The 25900-nt window shown below is 45.9% G+C and overlaps 1 protein-coding gene and 1 long non-coding RNA gene across 2 annotated transcripts in view; both read left to right on the top strand.

The window, feature by feature from the left end:
* Positions 1 to 25900, top strand: part of LOC115473761 — a 1161257-nt gene that overhangs the window by 355116 nt on the left and 780241 nt on the right. The gene's annotated exons all lie outside the window — the stretch shown is intronic.
* TNS1 (tensin 1) overlaps positions 17511 to 25900 on the top strand; it is a 171217-nt gene continuing 162827 nt past the window's right edge. Inside the window, exons 1-3 of the mRNA XM_030208848.1 lie at positions 17511 to 17619; positions 20142 to 20202; positions 22277 to 22352. Coding sequence (XP_030064708.1) covers positions 17586 to 17619; positions 20142 to 20202; positions 22277 to 22352 — 171 coding nt within the window. The 5' untranslated portion in view covers positions 17511 to 17585. The remainder of the gene's footprint in view (positions 17620 to 20141; positions 20203 to 22276; positions 22353 to 25900) is intronic.

Below are 25900 nucleotides of genomic sequence, written 5' to 3'. Positions count from 1 at the left end.
CAGAGAAAGTATCTGCATATAATGTGTACAGCGCTGTGTATGCTATAGAAATGATCAGTAGTAAATCTGCATTAGATACACCGGAGGATGTTGTCTCTTGCGCTCTGGGATATTAAAGGGACTCCCTAGGATATTAGATGATATTAGGTGCAGTGGAGCAGATTATCTCCTCCACTGTCATATCTGCATTGGATGCAGGGGTGATCCTTGTCTTTCAAAGGATAATTTTGCAATAGGTACACAGTTCTTCTCCCCATTCACCAGAAACTCTGTCGAGCATTGAGTGCATAGAAAGCACCAGGAGGCCTGAAGTTGTTGTCTACATATTTGTACTTTTTGTAGAATATTATACAAAGCAAATGAGTTTTTAGGTTATAAGAGAGTGTATCCAAGCCAGGACTAAAACATTTAGGTCTAAAGAAGAAATGTCTGCTACCTTAGACCTGCAGATGCCATGTGCAGCTGGAGCTGGGCAAGCAGGATATCTATGCATGCAGCCATCAGATGGTTTGATGAACCTGATAGAGGTCTATAAAATAATGAGTGGAGTTGAACGGGTAGATGTGAAGCGTCTGTTCATGCTTTCAAAAAATACTAGGACTAGGGGGCATGCGATGAAGCTACAATGTAGTACATTTAAAACGAATCGGAGAAAATGTTTCTTCACTCAATGTGTAATTAAACTCTGGAATTCGTTGCCAGAGAATGTGGTAAAGGCGGCTAGCTTAGCAGAGTTTAAAAAAGGTTTGGACGGCTTCCTAAAGGAAAAGTCCATAGACCGTTATTAAATGGAATTCAGGAGCAGTATAAAATGTTTTGTACATTTTTGGGATCTTGCCGGGTATTTGTGACCTGGATCGGCCACTGTTGGAAACAGGATGCTGGGCTCGATGGACCTTTGGTCTGTCCCAGTATGGCAACACTTATGTACTTGGGATTCTTAATGGAATCTTGCTACTCTTTGGGGTTCTAAAATTCTGCATGGAATCTTGTTATTCTTTAGAATTCTATAATCTTTGTACTCTTTGGGGTTCTACATGGAATGTTGCTATTGTTTGGGTTTCTGCCAGGTACTTGTGACCTGGATTGGCCACTGTTGGAAACAGGATGCTGGGCTCGATGGACCTTTGGTCTGTCCCAGTATGGCAACACTTATGTACTAACCTACACTGTCCTTCTTCCCACAGGAGCATGAGCCTTACTCACACCATGGAGGACACCTGTGAGCTGGACCTTATCTACATTACTGAGAGAATCATTTCTGTCACCTACTCAAGTGCCACAGAGGAGTCCACCTTCCGCAGCAACCTGAAGGAAGTGGCTCAGATGCTGAATTCGAAACATGGAGACAATTACCTGGTAAGGACCTACAATTTATTTATTTATTTATTTATTTAAATGCTTTATTTACTGCCTTGCTGGTTAAAAATCTTCCAAAGCAGTTTACAAGTTTAAAACCATAAATTAAATAAAAAAACAAAATAAATAATAATCAAAATATTTTCCACAGCCAACTCCCTCCCTTGAATTATCACCTAAAATTTCCGCCACGCCAAGCAGATCTCAGCTCACCATCTCCTTCAGTGTAGAGCAGTACCATAATAGTATCAGTGAATTAAACCCAACTACAATCCTACTCCCCTCAGACACCGGCAGAACTCATACAAGGAAAAGCCAGGTCTTCAATCTTCTGTGAAACACAACATTGTCTGATTCTTTTACTTTTAATAACTTTCACAACACAAGCAAACCGTGACAATGAAAAAAAAGACATCGAAGCAATACAGGAACAGAGAAGAAATTCGACATCATAAAAATGACCTCAATAAAAGGAAAATTTGAGGAGCTAATCCGGAAATGTAACAAACCTATAAGGAAATACAAACAGTAGGATGCCCACCTCTTACAATTCTCCCAATTAGCTCAATATCCCTCTAGGATCAAAATTGAATCCTCATCTCTTCTCTGGCACATATAACACTAGATTCTATAGTCTATAGGAGGAGTGGCCTAGTGGTTAGAGCACTGGTCTTGCAATCCAGAGCTGGCTGGTTCAAATCCCACTGCTGCTCCTTGTGATCTTGGGCAAGTCACTTAACCCTCCATTGCCTCAGGTACAAACTTAGATTGTGAGCCCTCCTGGGACAGAGAAATATCCAGAGGACCAGAATGTAACTCACCTTGAGCTACTACTGAAAAAGGTAAATAAATAAAGATTCTAGAATTCTAAAGAACAACAAGATTCCATGCAAAATTTCAAAGTGTAGCAACATTCCATGTAGAACCCCAAAGAGTAACAAGATTCTTCAGGGTGGAGGAGTGGCCTAGTGGTTAGAGCACTGGTTTTGCAATCCAGAGGTGGCTGGTTCAAATCCCACCGCTGCTCCTTGTGATCTTGGGAAGTCACTTAACCCTTCATTGCCTGAGGTACAAACTTAGATTGTGAGCCCTCCTGGGACAGAGAAATATCCAGAGTACCTGAATGTAACTCACCTTGAGCTACTACTGAAAAAGGTGTGAGCAAAATCTAAATAAAGAAATATACATATATAGCTTTTGGCGCCGATAAAAGTGCTGTTCTATAAGCTGCACTTAAAGTTAGGTGCAGTTTACAGAACAGAGCTTATGCCCGGGAATTGTGCTTAACTTTAGGCATGGCTGTTTGCACCAACTGAAACATGGTGCCAATGTATGCGGCTAAATTAGTCACATATCTCTGTTATTGTATAACAACGCGTGTTAATTATAGGAACCCAACTATTTCCATACCCTCTTTTTCAGATCGTGCAGAAGTTCCAATTTAGTGCCAATAATCACTTGTTAAAACCAATTATTGGTGCTAATTAGCTTGATATTCAATTAAATTACATGCGCATCCAAATTTGCGTGCTCAGTTTTTGGCAACTTTTATAGCATTAAGGGGATAAGGTCTAAAAGCTGTTTAGCATTATCCAATTCTAATATCAAATCCACCAGCCTACCATTGCATAGAATCGGACCTATTACTGACATACTAACCATTAGAAGGAATGGATCTATGGAATCTTAGTGGACATTGGGTGGCGACACCGGTATTTGGAGAATAAAACCGGTGCAGGGCGGACTTCTACGGTCTGTGCCTTGAGAAAGACAGGGACAAATCAAATTCGGATCTACATATGAAGCATTACATACCATGTAAAATGAGTTTATCTTGTTGGGCAGACTGGATGGACCTTTCAGGTCTTTATCTGCTGTCATTTACTATGTTACTATGTTACTCTTTGGGGTTCTACATGGAATGTTGCTACTAACTGGGATTCTGGAATCTTGTAACTCTTTAGGGTTCCAGAATCTTCAGAACTTTTAGTACAAGAGTCTTCTATGGTCTGTGCCCTGAGAATGGCAAAGACAAATCAAACTTGTGTCTACATATAAAGTATCACATACCATGTAAAACGAGTTTATCTTGTTGGGCAGACTGGATGGACCTTTCAGGTCTTTACCTGCTGTCATTTACTATGTTACTATGCATGATTTGCTAGTGTGACGGTGTGGGAGTTTGCACCCTTTTGGAAGAGACCAGGCTTCTGTGGGCAGTGTGACTGCAGTGTGCAAAGAAGAGTGCCCTTCTTTAGTTAGGGTATACAGTGAAAAGTATAGGAGAATTATTTAGGGCTGTAAAATTAACATTTCTTTTCTCAGATGGAAAGCCCTAGTAATCCCTATGCACCAGCTAGGGCTGTTCCTGATGTTAGACAGGAAGAAAAACTTTTTTTATTGATTTTTTTTTAAATGTGAGGCAGTAGGTTCTAACGCTTAAAGAAAAGAACCTGAGCCCCAACGGTCAAGCAAGGTGAAGAAAAGAAGCACAAAGAGAGACCAAAGTAAAGATAAGTCTACACCTTCATATACAGCAAAGGAAAGGACATTGAGAAGTCACCGAGTTTAGTCAAACTTACCTTTTCTAGAGAGGAGTGGTCTAGTGGTTAGAGTGGTGGACTTTGGTCCTGGAGAACTTCGTTCAATTCCCACTTCAGGCACAGGCAGCTCCTTGTGACTCTGGGCAAGTCACTTAACCCTCCATTGCCCCATGTAAGCCACACTGAGCCTGCCATGAGTGGGAAAGCGCAGGGTACAAATGTAACAAAAATAAAATAGATACCAATGGAGATTCTACATGGAATGTTGCTACTATTGGAGATTCTACATGGAATGTTGCTATTCCACTAGCAACATTCCATGTAGAAGGCTGCGCAGGCTTCTGTTTCTGTGAGTCTGACGTCCTGCACATACAGACTCACAGAAGCAGAAGCCTGCGCGGCCACATTGGTGATCTGCAAGGGCCGACTTCTACATGGAATGTTCGCGGCCACATTGGTGATCTGCAAGGGCCGACTTCTACATGGAATGCTGCTACCATTTGAGGTTCTGTTGCTACTATTGGAGATTCTACATGGAATGATGCTACTATTGGAGATTCTACATGGAATGTTGCTATTCCACTAGCAAAATTCCATGTACAAGGCTGTGCAGGCTTCTGTTTCTGTGAGCCTGATGTCCTGCACGTACGTGCAGGACGTCAGACTCACAGAAGCAGAAGCCTATGCGGCCACATTGGTGATCTGCAAGGGCCGACTTCTACATGGAATGTTGCTAGTGGGACTCTGGGCAAGTCATTTAACCCTCCATTGCCCCATGTAAGCCGCATTGAGCCTGCCATGAGTGGGAAAGTGCAGGATACAAATGTAACAAAAATAAAATAAATACTATTGGAGATTCTACATGGAATGTTGCTACTATTGGAGATTCTACATGGAATGTTGCTATTCCACTAGCAACATTCCATGTAGAAGGCTGTGCGGCCACATTGGTGATCTGCAAGGGCCGACTTCTACATGGAATGTTGCTAGTGGAATAGCAACATTCCATGTAGAATCTCAAATAGTAGCAACAGTGGAGGAGTGGCCTAGTGGTTAGGGTGGTGGACTTTGGTCCTGGGGAACTGAGGACCTGAGTTCAATTCCCACTTCAGGCACAGGCAGCTCCTTGTGACTCTGGGCAAGTCACTTAACCCTCCATTGCCCCATGTAAGCCGCATTGAGCCTGCCATGAGTGGGAAAGCGCAGGGTACAAATGTAACAAAAATAAAATAGATACTATTGGAGATTCTACATGGAATGTTGCTACTATTGGAGATTCTACATGGAATGTTGCTATTCCACTAGCAACATTCCATGTAGAAGGCTTGTACAGGCTTCTGTGAGTCTGAGGTCCTACACATACGAGCAGGACGTCTGACTCACAGAAGCAGAAGCCTGCGCGGCCATATTGGTGATCTACAAGGGCCGACTTCTACATGGAATGTTGCTAGTGGAATAGCAACATTCCATGTAGAATCTCAAATAGTAGCAACAGTGGAGGAGTGGCCTAGTGGTTAGGGTGGTGGACTTTGGTCCTTGGTCCTGAGGAACTGAGTTCAATTCCCACTTCAGGCACAGGCAGCTCCTTTTGACTCTGGGCAAGTCACTTAACCCTCTATTGCCCCAGTTACAAATAAGTACCTAAGCCGCATTGAGCCTGCCATGGGTTGGAAAGCGTGGGGTACAAATAAAAACAAAACAAGACTGGTTCTGGGTGTCTGCACCTGAAAAACATAAAATAGATCAAAAGGAATCAATTGTTAAGACGTACACTACAAAAGAAAGTTATAGCTATAGAGGAAAAGCAAGAGAGTAAGATAAGCTGGTCAATACTTATCTGATGGTTTCACTGTTGTTCCGTAGTGGTATTACCGTACCTGTTAAAAGAGATTTAAACTGCTGGTTAAATTGTTCTACCTGAAGAATTGTTTGAATGTATGTTTATGCAACAACAACAACAAAAAAACAATTTTGTTAATTTGAACACCACATTTTCTATACCCCAAATTGCGTTTAAAATAAAGAATTAACTTGGTAAGTATAAGTTACTGTCTGGTTACTGGGTCTCAAAATACTTTTGGTTTCCGTTCCTGTCCATAGTTTAGAACTTTGGAGACAAGGTTTGATTAATTGTCTCTGAGCTCAGGGGTGAGCTGTGAGCTTTTGAGGTATTTGTCCAAGGGTAATGGTGGAGCTCGCAGGGCCCTCTGAGACTCAGCAGCTACATTAATCAGTTTTATAACTTTAACCCGGGCCTCAGCATACTCCAGCATGGGCTCAGCTCATTCCACACTGACCCGGTTTACAGGGATAATTCTTCTCTCTACTCCCCTACGCCACGCTCTCATTCACTCAGTACTCTTAAATCAGCTTATTTCTCTCAATTTGAGCTTGGGAGTGGATAAATTGTCTGGAATAGAGAACCGGGCCTTGGGAAATTAAGTGAAGAGTTTTCAGTGTTACTTTACCAGTCCAGGGAACAAGAATCCTCACTTCCGCTGCAAGAATACCCACACGGCACTCCAAGGATGTTGATTTAATGCAACTCAAATTTAGTGAACTTTCTGCAAATGGCAGTCAAATTAGGGTTACCATATTTTGTCCCCTTTCACTTCCTTGCTCCGCCCTGTCACATTTTCCCCTCCCCCTGTCACCCACCCCGTCACCCCCCCCTTCTCGTCACCCCCTTCCCCTTACCTTACTACTGCCCTGGTGGTCTAGTGACCTCTTCCACCTTCGGGTCAGGAAAGAGCCCCCTCTTTCCTGCCCGGAGCGCTACCCTGCATGCATCCTTCCTGTTGGTGATCTCGGCACCAATTCAAAATGGCCGCCGAGAGTGGAAGTCTCGCGAGGTCACTTCAACTCTCGGTGGCCATTTTTAATCGGCGCCGTAATCAGCAACAGGAAGGATGCATGCAGGGTAGCGCTCCGGGCAGGAAAGAGGGGGCTCTTTCCTGCCCCGAAGGCGGAAGAGGTCACCAGGGCAGTAGTAAGTAAGGGGAGGCTAGCAATTTGCCTGTTTGTCCAGCTTTCTGGACAAACGGGCAGGCTAGCAGGCGGGCCGTCCTGCCTGTTTGTCCAGAAATCCGGACAAACGGGCAGATTGGCAAAACCCGCCCGGTTGCCCGGACATGTCCTCAAAAAGAGGACATGTCCGGGTAAATCTGGACATATGGTGACCCTAAGTCATATCAAATTTTGTAACTCCCATCTATTCAGTGGAAACTCCTCCTGTCCATTCAAGATTGTATATTACAACCTCATCCTTTTCTTCCAACTTGATCATCTTCGTAATTTCAGTATTTACACATTTATAGTTACTCGTGCCCTTTACCGATCCCAGAGGTTGTATGATAACTGCTCCTGCAGCGCATTCTGCACTGACACTGATTGGAAACTCCCCCTGCCGTTCCCCCTTCACTGACTCTGAATGATAATTCCCCCGACACTGTACGTGTCATTTTATTCTTGGTTGTCCACCTTTGACAAACTCGAGTTCAGCAGTCATAAGCAGCTATATGAAATAGTCTTCCTGTTTTGTCCTGATTCTCAGATATTCCTATCTCAAAATGTAACACTTCAGCATTTCTACTGCTTCTAAGGACTTTTTTCAATTTTTGTTTGTTCAAGCTTTTCAACCTGTCAGAGCGGAGACATGATATTAGCAAGCTCCACTCCAAGGTAAGCCACATACCCAGGAGCCTCTTGACCTCTGCTGACAAGGTGAGAAGAAGACACTCTAAAGGGGATGGTCACTAACTCACATTTGCTGAAGGAAGGAAAGAAGCAGAAATACCGAGGGGGGGGGGGGGGGTCACAATATGAAGCTGCTAGAAGGGAGATAAAATCATTTTTCACAGAAAGAGAAGTAGATGCCTAGAATGGACCACCTGAGGCAGTGGAAATAAATTCATAACAAAGTTTAAAAGGAGGTGGGATAAGTATAAAGAACCACTCGGGGTCGCAGAGAGACACATCCATACCTGGGACAGAACCAGACCGCCGCAAGCCGCCACCCCCCACTCGCCCGCCCCTTTACCTTTCTGTCTCTGCCTGCAAGGGGGGCCTGTGTCCAGCACTGGGAAGCCCCTTCCTGCCTGCTTACCTGCTCCCTCGCTCTGTCCTCTCCTGCGCTACTCCTGTCTGTGCCGGGAGTTGGGAACCGGATGATTGCATTAAAGCGATATTGCACTAATGCAATCATCCGGGTCCTGGGCAGCATGCAGGAGCAGGAGGGAACAGACCCATAGCCACCGAGAGGGGGGGACAAAATTCCCCGGGCCTGGGCCTCCAAGGGGGGCCCGGCGCCACAGTCCCACCCGCCCTCCCTCGTCAACCGTCTGCCGCTGGGCCGGGCCCCCTGCATTGAAATCACAGTGCCTCTCACCTCCGTGTGAAAGCGCTGCAGGCAGCAGGGTAGCAGATCGCCTCCCTTCAGGCCTCCTTCCCTCCTTGTGTCCCGCCCTCGTCTGACTTAACTTCCGCGAAGGCGGGACATAAGGAGGGAAGGAGGGCCGAAGGGAGGCGATCTGCTGCCTGCAGCGCTTTCACACGGAGGTGAGAGGCGCTGTGATTTCAATGCAGGGGGCCCAGCCCGGTGGCAGATGGAAGGGGGGGCGACCTCGGGGGGGGGGGGGGCCCAGGGGCAGCCTTGCCCCAGGCCCAGCCCAGGCTCTCTGCGGCCCTGGACAGACCCAGAAACAGGTAGGGAGGGAGAAGCTTGCCGACTCCAGGCCCAGGAACCCCTTGGAAGCCGGGCCCAGGGTATTTTGCCCTCCCCTCCCCCCTTGTTGGCCCTGGAACCACTTAATGGCAACAAAGCTCTGGGATATATATCCTGCATGGAAAGGCAGTAAAATTATGATACTGGTGGCCGGGGGGGGGGGGGGGGGGGGGTAACCTGCATGATGTAGCAATGTATATGGGACATTAAGGCATTTACTATATTCATATTTATTTTTCAGCTGAAACACAAGTTAGTTTTACAGTCCATAAACTAGTTTTCATAACGAAGCCTGTAGCCCTCATGCACCTGTCTCTGACTGTCTTCTCTTTCTTTTAGGTGTTTGATTTTGGTTGGCCAGATCTCCACGCTCCTGCCCTGGAGAAGGTCTGCAGTATCTGCAAAGCCATGGACACCTGGCTAAATGCCGACCCACACAACGTGGTTGTCATTCACAACAAGGTCAGAAGCTTCCTCTGGGAATGCGTGTGATAAGGTGGCAGAAACTGGTATTTTATTTATGTAAACAAATTTGATATTCTGCTGTTTGCATTGAACATACAGGAAAGCAGTTTATAATAAAAAAAAAAAAAGAGAGAGAAAGGTTGGATGCTAGTAGTGGAGTAAGTTTCTTCAAATAACCAGGTCTTCAGCAGCTTTTTGAAGACAGCTTCAGAGGGTTCATGTTTTGAGCAGGGGCGTAGCCAGACTTCAGCGGGAGGGGGGTCCAGAGCCCGAGGTGAGGAGGCACATTTTAGCCCCCCCCCCCCCCCGGCGCCGCCGACCCCCCCCCCCCCCCGCCACCAACTTTGACCCCCCCCCCGCCATTGCCGAACCCCCCTCTGCCACCAACTTTGACCCCCCTGCCGACGACCCACCCGACCCCTCCTCCCGCCGTCAACCCGCCGTCTCCTACCTACCCCCGCCAGCTGAGCCGAAGTCCTCTTCTTTTCAATCCCGTGCAAGGCTTCGTTCTAGTCTGACGTCCTGCATGTTGTACGTGCAGGACTTCAGACTCACAGAAACAGAACGAAGCCTTGCAACCTGCCAGCAAAGGTAGGCGACAGCAGGTTGGTGGCGGGAGGAGGGGTCGGGCGGGTAGGCGGCAGGGGGGGTCCAGGGGCAAATCTACGGGGGACCAGGCCCCCGTGGCCCCATACTGGCTATGCCACTGGTTTTGAGCTCTAATGGGAGGGTGTTCCAGATGTGGGAACAGCATATGCAAAGTTGGGGGAGGGGGGTAATTGTAGAAGGGCCATTTGGGATGAGTGAAGGGAACGGGAGAGAGTGTATGAAGATAAAAAGTTGGAAATGTAATCTGGGGCAGAGAGTTTCCAACGTTTGTGTACGAAAGAGGGAAATTGAAATGGAATACGCGCTGATACTGGTGGCCAGCGTTCTGACAGGAGCCAGGACAAAGGAGCCTTGGTGTGGGGTGGGATGTTTGAGAATAAAGCTAGACATTAACAGCCTGATGCTCAGAAGCTAATGCCGGCACTAAAGACGATTAGCACTGGTGTTATTTATTTATTTATTGGGATTTATTTTTAACCTGGCTGGTTAAATGGCACTTAACTGGCTATCTGGTGATATTCAGCGGGAGGGGGCTAGCTGGTTATCCCCCATTAAATATTTCTGATTAGCGCCTAGGAGATAATTGGCTATCCCCGAATATTCATCCATATCCGGCTATTGTAAGCTGCCATATCGGGCCACTTAAATCGCTGGTATACCTTTAGCCAGTTAACTTTAAACTGGCTAAAAATATTCAATTAATTGTATCTGTAACACCAGAATTAGTCCTAAGTATAACTTCTGTTATTTTTAATATTTTAAATATTTATTTGCTTTTTATTTGCATTTCTCAGTGTAATGCTGTAGTGCCTTTTTACCATATGTTATGGAGTAGGTATACGGCCGCCCAACATCACAGCACTAGCCCTCCCTTCCTACCCTATCTGACAAGGTTGTTTAAATTTAGTGCTGACAATTATACTGGTATTGTAAAAACTGCTTCCATTTATCTTAACTGGTTAGACAAGTGTGCGGTCTGTTGCTGCTCCAAGTCACTTGTGTTCAGTGCATGGTGACTAAAACTTGTACTCCATCTCTGTTCCCGACGTGGAGCCACGTTTCACTCTCAGAGCTTTTGCAAGGGAATGTATTCCAAATCTGTCAAATAAACGGGAGAGATCTCAATGCTCGCTCATCCCCGCTCCCTGTTCACAGCAGCTCTCCTCGAGTCACTTCACTGGCTTCCGATCAGGTACCACATACAGTTCAAGCTTCTCCTACTAACCTACAAATGCACTCGATCTGCAGCCCCTCCTTACCTCTCTACCCTCATCTTCCCTTACGCTTCTACCCATAACCTCTGCTCTCAAGACAAATCCCTCCTTTCAGTACCCTACACCACCATCGCCAACTCCAGGCTGCGCCCTTTCTGCCTCGCCTCACCCTATGCTTGGAATAAACTCCCTGAGCCCATACGCCAAGCCCCCTCCCTTCCCATCTTCAAATCCTTGCTCAAAGCCCACCTCTTCAATGTCGCTTTCGACACCTAACCATTATACCTCCATTCAGGAAATCTAGACTGCCCCAATTTGATTGACTGCACTTTTTGTCCATTAGATTGTAAGCTCCTTTGAGCAGGGACTGCCCTTCTTTGTTAGATTGTACAGCGCTGCGTAACCCTGGTAGCGCTTTAGAAATGTTAAATAATAGTAGTAGTAGGTGACTTCTGCTATCTGACAGCACTCTTCTCTTACAGGGAAACCGAGGCCGGGCGGGTGTGGTCATCGCAGCTTACATGCACTACAGTAACATTTCCGCCAGGTAGGTGCTGCGGAGTTCTCCTGTAACTCGCCTGCATGCTAATTGTCGTGATTATCACCTAGTAAAAGAACATAGCAGCCTGCGGGGTCGGTCTGTGTTTATGGATTATTTGCACATAAAGGGCTTTTACAAACTTACTACAGGAATGACATGCACTGACAAGAGGGCATGGACTTTTACACCACCCACATATAGGCATGTTCAGGGACGGTGTTGGGAGGGGGGAGTGAGGAAGAAGTAATGGTTTATGTGCATATTGTATAAATGACAGTCCAAAAACCTCACGAGTGTGCAACAGCAAAACAGAAAAGCGAGGGAACAGAAAATGAGGATTCCAGAAATGTGGTGGAATCCTCGTTTTCTGTTGCCTTCTCTTTAATGTTTTGCATATTTAATGAAATACACATGTTGGTGTGTGTACTTACCGGCTTCTGAGCAGGCTTAAATACCCATGACCTGAATCTAGGTGTGATTTCTACTGCTTGGGCTCTGGTATTTTATAAGGACATGTGGAGGGGCATAATCGAACGGGGACGACCATCTCTAAGGACATCCCGGCGAAGGGGCGGGGAATCCTTGGTCGTCCTCCCACTTTTATCTCATTGTGTTGTTGTCCGTGGGGTGTCTAGAGTTCTCCGTCTTTTGACGGATTTCTTTCCTTCTCAAGTCTGACCTGTAGGTCTCTTTCCCCACAGTGCGGATCAGGCCCTGGACAGATTTGCTATGAAGAGGTTCTATGAAGATAAAGTTCTTCCAGTTGGCCAACCATCCCAGAAAAGGTCTGTGCAGCGTTCTACGTTTACATTTTACGAATGGGTTGGGTCTTTCCCCAGATATAAGCATCCTCTTCGAGGAGGAGAAAAATCCACAAGAACAAATATAGTATCAATTTTCATCTAAACCCTCACTTTCACCCACTATAGTGCATCTAAAAATGTATAAATATCAGGGATGCACATTTAACGCATTAATATTTTAATGCAATTAATGGCCCTGGCTCTGTACCACCCCTCTGTCTCTCTTCCCTGCCCCCAACTGTCAAACATGGCCTAATTTCCCCACAAGAACCACACTGTATTGCCCCATCTGGGACCACGTTCAATAGTTGGCTTCTGGTTGAGAGAGAGAGAGAGAGTGGTGGTAGTGGTGGGGGGGGGGGGGAGGAGAGATGGGGCAATGCTGGATGGTTTGGGGTGCATGATAGAGAGAGACAGAGCGATAGATAATGCTGAATGATGATGGTGGGGTGAGGTGAGGTGGGGAGATGTGGCAATGTTGAATGGGGAAGAGAGACATATGTGAGATGATGCTGGATTGTGGTGGTGTGTGGGGGGAGATCATGGGGTGATACTGGATGCTGGGGGAGAGACGGGAGTGTTACTGGATGACGAGGGGAGAGATGGGTCAGTGCTGGATAACGGAGAGAGAGAGGAGCAATGCTGGATGAGGGGGGAAGAGAGAGAGAGAGAGAGAGAGAGAGACAAAGGGGTGAGGAAAGGAGAAGTCCTAGATGGATGGGGGGGGGGGGGGGGATAAAAAGAGAGAGAAAGAAGAAGCTGCATGGCAAGAGGGAGAGTTAACCTCAGGATTTCTATACATATGTACCAGAAAATAAAACTACTCATGCTATTAAAATTTTTAATCAATGTGCAGACCTAATAAATATAAATTTCAAGATATGAAAAGTATTTATTTATTTAAGACATTTATACTCCACATTATCCCCAGTTATACTTGAGTTCAGTGTGGCTAGGAATTGAGATTAAGTGGGCAATAATAAGTAAGAGAAGATACAGTGTTCACTATTCGGATAAGTAAGCACATAATTTATAAGTTATGTGCAAGATAACATGCGAGTTAATTCATCCTGGAATTCATAAACTGTGAAAAGAAATGTTTTAACATCTACGAAACTGCGTCTAATTATGATTAACAGACCAATGTACTAACATTATATAAATTAAATATGAGAAACAGACTTGGTTTAGGCTGTGTTCTCAGAATATGCACACACAAACACTCATATCTATCTATACACACACACACAATATTACAATATATCAAACGACATCAGGACTCACAAGATAAATACAAAACTGAGTGAAGGAGATACTGAGGCTAATCAAATCTTATAAACCCCTGGGAAAGGCATCTTTCAAACCAATATGTAAGATCTATTAACCAGATCTGCCTTTATTTAGATTTTGCTCACACCTTTTTCAGTAGTAACTCAAGGTGAGTTATATTCAAGTACTCTGCATATTTCTCTGTCCCAGGAGGGCTCACAATCTAAGTTTGTACCTGAGGCAATGGAGGGTTAAGTGACTTGCCCAAGATCACAAGGAGCAGCAGTGGGATTTGAACCAGCCACCTCTGGATTGCAAGACCCGTGCTCTAACCACTAGGCCACTCCTCCACCCCTTGAGTTGACCTGATTCCTGGTTTGCCATTGCCTTCTCCCAAGGCCACAAGTAGCTGCTGTGGGATATGAACATGGCCTTTCTAATTCCTAGCTGGCTGTGCCAGCCATTAGGCGGCTACTCCATTCCAAGGTCAATCAATAGGATCCCACATAGTAACATAGTAGGTGACAGCAGAAAAGACCTGTACTGTCAATCTAGTCTGCCCAACAAGATAAACTCATATGCGCTACTTTATATGTATACCTGACCTTGTTTTGTATCTACCATTTTCAGGGCACAGACCGTAGAGGTCTGCCCAATACTAGCCCCGCTTCCCAACCACCGATGCTGCCACCCAATCTCCGCTAAGCTTCTGAGGATCCATTCCTTCTGAACAGGATTCCTTTATGTTTATCCCACGCATGTTTGAATTCTGTTACTGTTTTCATCTCCACCACCTCCCGAGGGAGGGCATTCCAAGTATCCACCACTCTCTCCGTGAAAAAATACTTCCTGACATTTTTCTTGAGTCTGCCCCCCTTCAATCTCATTTCATCTCCTCTAGTTCTACCGCCTTCCCATCTATGGAAAAGGTTCGTTGTGGATTAATATCTTTCAATATTTGAACGTCTGTATCATATCACCCCTGTTTCTCCTTTCCTCCATTTTTGGGCATCTTACTGCATAGATAATACTGATGCTATTTCAATAAGAGTAATACCTAAACTCATTATTTGTCACAAGATGCATTCTACAATCAGTCCTGAGGGGAACACTTTCCACTTTAAATGCCCTTTCTTGTTCAATGAATATGGAAATACTTTAAAAACAAATAGGAGGAAATATTTTTTTACTCATCACTCTGGAACTCGTTGCCGGAGGAGGTGGTAACAGCAGTTAGCATATCTGGGTTTAAAAAAGATTTAGACAGATTCCTGGAGGAAAAGTCCATAGTCTGCCATTGAGACAGACATGGGAAGCAACTGCTTGCCCTGGGATTTGTCGTATGGAATGTTGCTACTCTGAGATGCTGCATGGAATCTTGTCACTCTTTAGGATTCCAGAATCTTGCTATTCTTTGGGGTTCTGCATGGAATGTTGCTACTCTTAGAGATTCTGCATGGAATCTTGTCACTCTTTAGGATTCCAGAATCTTGCTATTCTTTGGGGTTCTGCATGGAATGTTGATACTATTTGGGTTTCTGCCAGGGACTTGTGACTTGGCTTGGCCACTGTTTGGAAAACAGGATACTGGGCTAGATGGACCATTGGTCTGACCCAGTATGGCTACTTTTATGTTCCTATGTAACTTTCCTTACCCACTGTAGTGTATTTGGAAAAAAGTGCATATCTAGAGGACACCACCAGGTGGTGCCAGAAACCTTCCAAAATCATCATAGCAAAGTGGACAGTAAAGACCAGGAGCTATTTGCATATATAAAGTAGACATAGTAACATAGTAGATGACGGCAGAAAAAGACCTGCATGGTCCATCCAGTCTGCCCAAGACAAACTCATATGTGTATACCTTACCTTGAATTTGTACCTGTCCTTTTCAGGGCACAGACCATATAAGTCTGCCCAGCAGTATTTCCTGCCTCCCAACCACTAGTCCCGCCTCCCATCACCGGCTCTGGTACAGACCGTATAAGTCTGCCCTCCCCTATCCTCACCTCCCAACCACCACCCTCTCTTCCCCCCACCTGCTCTCTGCACCCTCCAGCAGCGTGCACCCGCCCTTGCCATGCCACTGCTGTTCCCAAAGACTGCTACATAAGAAACATAACATCGTTAACTCCCCAGATGAACTATCAAAACAAACAATACCAACCACTCTTACATCCTCCAATGTCACACAACATTGTAGCTAACCAAGAGATTCTACTCACATAAGGCCTACCTTAAAACGAGATTGTATTCATATAATGTCATGCCCATATTATTGTACCAACGTTGTCCCACCTAAAATGTAAACTGCACTGATCCCAAACGGGGGATATTAGTGGAATATAAGACCTGAACTGAATTGAGTATGAGTGTGGAATTCTACAACGTTTAGGATTGCGTCAGACTGACTTGATTCCACTCTTTCTTTTTTTTTAAAGCAGGTTTTTGTGCTTCTTTATCTATTTTTATGTGCTTGAGACCATGGTAGTATCCAGGCGAAAACAGTAGAGGAAAAAAGGAAACCTCTCGCAGATGGTGTCCAAAAGACTTCTTTATTTCAGCAAACTTCAAGACCAGTATACAGCGTCAAGCCAGCGGTTTGTTGTCCAAGTGCTTTTTTTCAGGATTGCAAGTGGAGACTTTTTCTGATGCTCCTTCTGGGAATATGTAAGATTTGACTTAATTCCTAGACCCCCCTGATGCAGCCCAGTAGGGCCGAAACATGAGTCGTGTCAGGTCTCCTTTACTACTCTTGAAGTTTGCTGAAATAAAGAAGATTTTTGGACACGACCTGCGAGAGGTTTCCTTTTTTTTCTGCTACTGTTTTCCCCTGGTGTGCATTCCATCCATGGAGGTTCTTTTTTCCCCTTCTGTTTGTGACTAGTATGACATTAAAAAGGTAATCCTGTCCAAACAAGCCTCCAATGAAAAAATAAAGTTTTCATCGCTCTATATTTAAATGCAATTTGGGGGGGTTTTGAGGAGAGCCTATGATTGAATAGCCGTTTGCAGCCGACTTTTACAAGTGGTTTTGAGCAGAACGTTGGCTACGGCACTCACTGAGGCCCCATTTTCCTACTACTACTTATCATTTCTAAAGCGCTACTAGACGTACGCAGTGCTGTACACTTGAACATGAAGAGACAGTCCCTGCTCAACAGAGCTTACAATCGAATTAGGACAGACAAACAGGACAAATAAGGGATAAGGACAAACAGTAGCAAGATTCCAGAATTCCAAAGAGTAGCAAGATTCTGGAATCCCAAAGACTACTACTACTACTACTTATCATTTCTATAGCGCTACTAGACGTATGCAGCGCTGTACACTTGAACATGAAGAGACAGTCCCTGCTCGACAGAGCTTACAATCTAATTAGGACAGACAAACAGGACAAATAAGAGATAAGGACAAACAGTAGCAAGATTCCGGAATCCCAAAGAGTAGCAAGATTCCGGAATCCCAAAGACTACTACTACTTATTTCTAAAGCGCTACTAGACGTACGCAGCGCTGTACACTTGAACATGAAGAGACAGTCCCTGCTTGACAGAGCTCACAATCTAATTAGGACAGACAAACAGGACAAACTAGAGATAAGGGAATATTTTTTATTAGTTAGAGTGACTTGCCTTTATGCCTCTTCACTCAGGCTTGTTTGGACAGGATTATCTTTTTGATAATTTAGTGTGAACTATTTTTGAGGGATTCCTTTCTTCAATTACCCCAAACACACCTAAAACATTTTCTCATACAACCTACCCAACACCAGCCCATCTATCACCTCTCTTACCTCAGCTTATGATCAACTGTATTTAAATCATGTACTGACTTTATCATAACCTTACTCTGTAAGCCACATTGAGCCTGCAAAAAGGTGGGATAAGGTGGGGTACAAATGCAATAAATAAATAATTAATTAAGACTTTGATATTAGTACGACATTAAAGCCATGAACTCATGTTGGCTCTCTTTCAGGTACATTCATTACTTCAGTGGCCTGCTCTCGGCACCATCAAAATGAACAATAAGCCCCTTGTTTCTCCATCATGTCATCATGCACGGGATCCCCAGCTTCGAGTCCAAAGGAGGTAAATTAGCCTGTTCCCTTTCCTTCTAGATATTCCACAGTTCATCTTTATTTTCTATACTTCAAAGAGGTAAAAAAACTCTAAGTGGGTTTACAAATAATCAGTAATATCTAGGGTAAGTGAAGGGAATCAACAAAGGAAATCTACGTTACAATCGGTCGTATAAGGGTACTATGAATAACAGACGAGGATAGTTATAATTACTAAGCATGACAAATATGCAGATGCCATAAAGGGGTCGATTGTGAGCATTAGCTCATCACATGTGCTAAGTGTCCTGGCTGAGATTTAAGGGAAAAGTGAAGCCCTACCTCTTCAACAGAGCATACCATAACGATCCATCATATCAACTCTAAAACATTACGCTTTATCTGTTATTCCGATAATGATCTCTTTATGCTTTACTCCATTACTAGCCGTTGAGCCCGTTAAAGCGGGCTACTATTGAAATGGGGGTTTCCAAGGCCACCCCCCGAGGTCTGCCGCTACCATTACCCCCCCCCCCCCCCCAGAACATCGTCGCTGCCGCCACCACCCCTCCCACCGGCCCGGGCCCTCTGGTCGCTACTTAATTCAACTTACATCGCTGCAGCACGCAGATCAGCTGAGCCCTCCGTCGGCCTGGCCTTCCTTCTCTGCCTGTGTCCACCCTCGTGTGACGTACCGTCGGTAGAGGGCGGGAACACAGCAGGGACAGAGGCCGACGGAGCTCAGCTGATCTGCGTGCTGCAGCGACTGTAAGTTGATATTATTGCGATCAGAGGGCCCGGGACGGGTGGAGGGGCGGTGGCAGCGACCTCGGGGGGGGGGAGCGCAGTTTCCCTCTCTATCCCGCCCCCGTCATCACATATTGACGCGGGGACGGGACAGAGAGGGAAGTCTCTACTGTGCATTTGCGAGTGAGTTTGGTCACTCGCCGTTTATATGTTTGATGTTATCCATGTTCTTATGTAATTACTAATTGTATCTTTTATTCTGGTATGGCGATAGCCATGGCGGAACAATGTAAGCCACATTGAGCTTGCAAATGGGTGGGAAATGTGGGATACAAATGCAACAAATAAATAAATAAATAAAAAGTCCAGGTGAAATCATTAGGTCTGCAAAAAAGTGGGTGTTAGTGCTGCTGAGCAGATCGAAGAGTCTATGAAGGGATTATAGGGAACGAGAAAAATATATTTAAAAAATGGGAAACCAATAGTGGTAAATCTGATGATCAAGACTGAGAATCTTAAACATGATCTGGTGTTGTGCAAGGGAACCACTGTCAAACTTCTTGGCACCACAGATTAACTTTACGGAGGTATTCGGAACTGCCTGCAGTCTCCGACAGAGACTAACAGGGGCTGTGGTTTTACCTCAGACATCTCCTTGACTTTACCTCCAGCCAAGATTACCTATTCCTTTCCAAGCTGCCCTTTAGGAAACCTTCATAATGCCAACTTCGTCCTTGTTTGGAGATTCAGTCTCTCAGCTTGGGTTCAGTTCGCTGGTCGGTTCTGTCCCTGTAGAGTACAGCACATTGCCCTGGAAGGTCAAGGCCTGCTCTGTCTTCCCATCAGCAGAGCTTTCACTTGTTGGCAGCCCAGTACTCCTGTCATGTAGAGGCCGACCGAATTTCAGTTACGGTTTTGGTCTTGGTGCCGAAACCAGTCCAAAATCCAAATTCAGCCTTGTTTCAGTTTCGGCTGAAAATGCTAGTGCATTTTCAGCTGAAACTGAAACTCTATGCTGGATTGCTGTGTACCCATAAAGCTTCCACCAGTGTCCCGTAGTCCTTGCTCCCCACCCCACGAACAGGTGCAGGGCCCGACCCCCCTCTTCCTCACTCCCCCCACCCCTCCACTGAACAGGAGCGACCCTACCCTGGTCCCATCTGTAGGCCCCCCTCTGGGTCTACCTTAGAGTCCCTCATGGTTTTGTGGGTATTTGGGACAAGAGCGATACCCAGTTGCTCCTGCCCATGCAGGCTCCAATATCAAAATGGCTTCCACAGGTCAGGGGGGCAGGAGGGAGAAGGGGCTAGCTTTGTTGGGGGGGGGGGGAGGAAAGAGGGAGGGAGAGAGAGGAGGGAGTGGAGGCTGTTATTGTTCAGGAGGAGGGAGGAGGGAATGGAGGTTGGTATGGTTTGGGGGAGGGGCAATTTCAGTTTCAGCCGAAACCGAGCAGCAATTTTGGCTACAGATTCACTTTTGGTTGCCCACTACTGTCAACTCACAGACGGAGAAATGGTTCAGTACTCCTGGTGTTTTATCCAGGTGGAGCTGCTTAAAGTTTACAGAGGCAAAATTTTGAGAGTGACACCTAGAAACTAATAGTGTAAGAAAAAGTCTGTAGGCTTGAATCTTCAGAAATACCATTATCCCCTCACTGTTCCTTCGGCCTCAGTTTCAAGCCAGGGTGATTTCATCCACCAGCATGTAGCAGGATTTACACACCCTGATTTTAAAGTTTCTTTCCCCTATCTGTCCTGAAGTGACCAGGCTGTTCCTTTCACACATTCTTCCTGTTCAACATTTCAGGTTGTCGTCCGTTCCTCAGAATCTACCAAGCCATGCAACCCGTGTATACCTCTGGAATCTAGTAGGTATCGCTTCTTGGCTTTAAATGCATTCTTTTCTCTGATTTTTGGATGCTTTATTTTCCACGTCAGCTGTTTGTTGCAATGGTTTTCTTTTTTCTTTTTTTACATTAGTCTGTTTAGTTGCAAAGTTTTCAGGCTGTTTTTTTTCCCTACAGACATGATAGACGCTTTTCAAAGAAAATGACATGCATGCTTTTCTTAATAAGTTCACTGATGTGGGTACACTGGTACAGGCGTTCCCACAAACTGTTCACCTCCTTTTTCTGCAGGTAGATGAAAGGTGGGGAGGGGCTATGGACAGTCTTGATAATGCCATTTTGAACATATAGTCCTTCAGGCAGTGGCGTTCCTAGGGGGGCTGACACCCGGGGCGGATCGCCAATGTGCCCCGCCCCCCGGGTGCAGCGTGACCCCCCCTGGCGAAAGGATACCCCACCCCCGTGTGCACGCCGCTGGGGGGGGGGGTGCCACGCCCCTGTCCGCTTCGTTCGTTTCCATGCTCCCTCTGCCCCGGAACAGGAAGTAACCTGTTCCGGGGCAGAGGGAGCACAGAACGAACATAGCGGACAGGCGCGCGACACCCCCCCCCCCAGCGGCGTGCACCTGGGGCGGACCGCACCTATGCCCCCCCCTCTTGGTACGCCACTGCCTCCAGGAATGCCCCTCTTCAGTGCTACGAGGAGAGCATTTCTCATACAGATCATTGTTCTCATAAATAATCAGTCTAGTAGTGATTTCTGTGCATGAGGTCTGGAGTTAATAGGAACAATACCCATAATATCCTGCCTTTCCTAGGATGTTGTTCCAGATCACTTCCTACCATGTTCCCTTCTGCTCCAGGCACTTCCTCCTTGTTGGATCTGTACATAGATATCATTCTTCTGTAAATCCAATTGAACACACCCCCTTAGTTTCTTCTAATTATAAAATTATTTTTTTTGCAACAGTGACTGATTCTGGTTTGTATTTAGTTTTCCCCTGTCATCGGGGCACATATGTGTGGTTTTGTCCATATTAAGTGAATCTCTATAGGGACTGGGTGTCAACAAATGTATTTGGCTTCTTGCATTTAGTGCAAGCCAACATCTTGGCCCAAGCCTGCTCAGTGGACCTTTTACACCCTTTTCCAGATGTTGGTGATGTCAGCAGAGTTCATGTGCATTTCAGGAAAGTGGTAATGAGGCTGTTCCTTAGGATCCTTGCAAACCAGTCCAAATGAGAGCTCTCCTACCAAAAGATGGAGACTGAGAACCACTGACTTCATAACAACAGTATCCTGTGCAGCCCACAGCTAGCCAGTATTTCTCAGTCTCCAGCAGGTGGTAGGTGAGACTATCCTGTGCAGCCAGCTCTGGTCATGTAGGCTGGTTTAGGTTGGAGAGTAGGATTGGGAAAAAAGGATAAAGGTCAACCTAAAGTCTGACTACGTCTGGGGTTGATAATCCCTTAGCCTAGGGGTGCTACACCCAGGAGTCCCAGGTCCCTCCCTTTCCAACACCAGGCTGGTTTGTCTTAGAAGGATGTTGGGCTGCCTGTGCCCCCCTTGTCCTCCAGTGTTCTGTGAGGGGGAGGCCACTGCCTAGAAAGGGAAGGGAAATGGGACTTGATATACCACCTTTCTGAGGTTTTTTTTTTTTTTTTTTGCAACTACATTCAAAGTGAGGGGGGGTGTCGGGCAGCGACCGGGTGGGGGTCCCAGACCACCCCCAGTGCCCGGGGGCCCAATCTCAGTCTGCCCCTGTGTGTACCTTTATCCAACAGCGGTTAGTCATCGTGCATAAGTGACAGTATTCTGTACATTTAGGCACTCAAATGGCTCGTAAATGTGGTGCCTTGTTTGAATTGTCCTATACTCACAGGCATGAATCATCCACTCCCAGTCAGCCTGGGAAAACGAATCCAGTTCTAGTGTCCTTCACACATCATCCCGAGTATGGAGGATCGATAAGGATGCATGAAAAGCAGGATGAAGTGGCCTAGGATAGGGTTGGCATTAATTATTGGTATGAGTGGATATGTTGGTTTTCTCTTTGCCATGTAGACCCCCTCCTCACTTTTTTCTCCTTTCCACAGCACTGTGCAGGGAGACAGCCAGACGAGCATCTGTATCACCATTGAGCCCGGGCTCCTTCTCAAGGGCGACATTCTTGTAAGTGCCGGAAGAGTCACAAGGGGATGGCGATTGTTCATAACTCTGCCAGGGCTGGCTTCAGTGTTAACAGTGCAGTTGCTGATGGTTTTACGTGACCATCAGCTTGGGGAAAACACAAACTTTAAGAGAACAAACTGTTTGAGCACGCTGAATCCCCGGTGCATAACACACGGTTTCCTGCTGCTTCCGAGAAATGCCGTAAATGTGTGGCCCATATTTGGTGACAGCGACCAGAAATGATTCCTTTTTGGATGTCTTTTGGTCGTACTGTTAGAAACATTAACTGGTATTGCAGTGCTGTGCGATCCTGAGATTTTTCACTGGGGAAACCAAATTCAGGATGCTGTGGGGCTCATTTTCAAAGCACTTTGACTTACAATTTAAGTTTGTAAGTCTAACTGCTTTGAAAATACACCTCGGTGTTCTACAAGGCAGCTTGATTAAACTTACCGCCAGCAGCTAGATGTACCGCACATAGGGTTACCATATGGCTCCATAAAAAGGAGGACACATTGATCCAGTCCGGGCTTTGCTTCCATTGAAAGCATCACATAGAAAATACTGGTACTTCCTACATTATCACTATGGCTAGCTAAAGCATGGTAGGTGCTTACCATGGGGAATAACGCCCTTCTTGCAAACACCCATTGAGTGCCGACAGCTCTATGGCTCCTCCCTCTTCCTTTCCTCTATATGTTTTTTTTTCCTTGCTATCATGTGTTATTGAACCTGTGCAAACCAGAGTAGAGTTCTAAGTGATACGTTTAAGTAAAAGTCCTCTGAGGCACCTGCTATGCCACAATGAGTTGTTTAATTGTATGTATGAGATTGGTTTGCCTTGCCGCAGGCTGGCATTGTACTTTGCTGCCATGTGGCATGGTTGCCAACTAGCAATCAGGGGTGGACTGAGTGGTCTGGGTCCACCGCCCAGCTGCTGCCCGACATCCCCCCCCCCCCACCACCACCATGCTGCTGCCCCCCTACCACCGCAGCCGACACTCTTGCTGCCCCGGTCCTACCTGAAGGGCCCTGGTAGTCTACTTATCTCTGCGGGGGGGGGGGGGGGGGGAAGCATGTTCTTTCCTGCCCACTGCACTGCCCTATTTCCCCGCCTGCCGGCGCTGACATCTTTTCAAAATGGCAGCCGAGACATCCCACGGTAGTCTCACGGGTCTCGACAGTCTCGCAAGACTTCCGCAAGGAGTCTCGGTTGCCATTTTTAAAATACAGCGGTGTCGGACAGGGGGAATAGCGGCAGCACAATTGGCAGGAAAGAACATGTGTCCCCCCTCCCCCCTCTGCAGAGGTCACTAGATCACCAGCAGCGCACCTTTAAAGGTAGGACCGGGGAGGGATGTAGTGTGTGGGGGTATGCGGGCAAAGCCTCTGGGCCCTCGGGCATTGCCCGGTTGCCTGAATGGTCAGTCTACCCTGCTAGCAATATACAACCGGGTAAAAGCAGGACTAGCCGAGCCCATCTCCAGAACTTCGAATGTATCCAGTTGCAAGACAGAGACCTTTGGACCACTCCTGGGTTTGAACTTACATCCAAGTGCAGTGCGACAATTGTAGTCCCTGATTCTACCCATTGGAATCAGCACTGCAGACACCATAATGCATCAGGGTGGGGGCGTTAGAAAATCCAAGACTGGCCAGACATCTCTCCCCTGGATTTGGGTAAATTGGCAGCTCTTTGTCTCAAGGTCATGGAGTTATCTGGTATCTACCATCGTTTACTCTTAATTACTGCATGTTAATTGCAAAGTCTGTGAGCTGAAAGTCAGGTGCAAGTGCCAACTTTTCAAAACGATCTGGGGTACTAAATTCAAAACAAATTGCCCCTCGTTAGACACAATGAAGCACTTAGCTCTGCGGGTGCTGTGGGTCCTTGCGCACCCGCCATATTGAGCAGTCACATATGGTGAGGGATGTTCTCAGTATGCTTCCAAACAGGTACCTTACAAAAAGTACTGACTGGTGCAATCACGCTATCGTCAGCAGTAACAGTGCATGATAAGGTCTGTACACTAACTTCATGCACAGTCCATACTCATGGTGGAAAACAGACAAAGCAGATACGTATATGAAAAAAATGCTATTTAATGGAAATCGAAATTAGAAAGCCCAACACAGGCCGTGTTTTGCCTAACTGGGCTGCATCAGGGGCTAGAAAACAAACAATTATATGACAATTAAAAACAATAAAAACAATTAGAAGCAGAGTTACTCATAATTTAAAATATATAAACATAAAATATATATAACCATAATTGAAGATTCGGCAGATAATACAAAACACCATGATGATACGATCTAACACATAAATAAAATATCATAAAGATAAATATGGATATACAAAAGTTGAATTATAAATGTATATATATTTTAAATTATGAGTAACTCTGCTTCTTCCTCTATAATATTAGCAAAATTCGCCCATTCCTCTCTGAACAGACCACCCGAACCCTCGTCCACTCACTCGTTACCTCTCGTCTTGACTATTGCAACCTTCTTCTCACTGGCCTCCCGCTTAACCATCTATCCCCCCTTCAATCTGTCCAAAATTCCGCCGCACGTCTTATCTACCGCGTGAACCAATACTCTCATATCACCCCTCTCCTCAAGTCGCTTCACTGGCTCCCGATCCGCTACCGTATACAGTTCAAGCTTCTCCTATTGACCTTCAAGTGCACTCAATCTGCAGCCCCCCATTACCTCTCTACCCCTCCTCTCCCCATATGTTCCCACCCGTAACCTCCGCTCCCAGGACAAAGCACTCCTATCTGTACCCTTCTCCACCACCGCTAACTCCAGACTCCGCCCCTTCTGCCTCACATCACCTTATGCCTGGAACAGACTTCCCGAGCCCATACGTCATGCGCCCTCCCTGCCCATTTTCAAGTCCTTACTCAAAGCCCATCTCTTCTCCCTTGCTTTTGGCGCCTAACCACCTTCCCCATTCATGATACCTACACTGACTACATAGCTTATTACCTTTAGATTGTAAGCTCTCTTGAGCAGGGACTGTCCTTCCCCATGTTTAAACTTGTACAGCGCTGCGTAACCCTGGCAGCGCTATAGAAATGCTAAGTAGTAGTAGTAGTTGTTTTTAATTGTCATAGAATTGTTTGTTTTTTAGGCCCTGATGGAGCCCAGTTGGGCGAAACACGGCCTGTGTCGGGCTTTCTAATTTCAATTTCCATTAAATACCATCTTTTTCATATACGTATCTGCTTTGTCTGTTTTCCATCTTGGAGTTTGCAGATCGGTTACCCTGCTGTTTTCGTGGACCAGTCCATACTCATTCCACACCCAGTAATAGGCGTTGAGTTAGTACATGAATAGCGCACACTGTCATGCCAGCGTAGCGATGGTCGCTGTCACTATGCACTAACAGTTACCTCACCCTAATTCACATGCTAACTGCCTAGGGTATTTCATTAAAAGAGCTCCGTAGTTTCAGTCCACAGGCGGGGTGCAAACGTGATTTTGGACGGGTAAGTTAAGGGGCTCATTTTCGAAACAGAAAAACGTCGGAAGAGCGG

The sequence above is a fragment of the Microcaecilia unicolor genome, chromosome 7 (assembly GCF_901765095.1).
Source record: "Microcaecilia unicolor chromosome 7, aMicUni1.1, whole genome shotgun sequence".
In the NCBI taxonomy this organism is placed as follows: domain Eukaryota; kingdom Metazoa; phylum Chordata; class Amphibia; order Gymnophiona; family Siphonopidae; genus Microcaecilia; species Microcaecilia unicolor.
The sequence above is the reverse complement of the archived record's forward strand: the minus strand, read 5'-3'. Positions and strand labels throughout refer to the sequence as shown.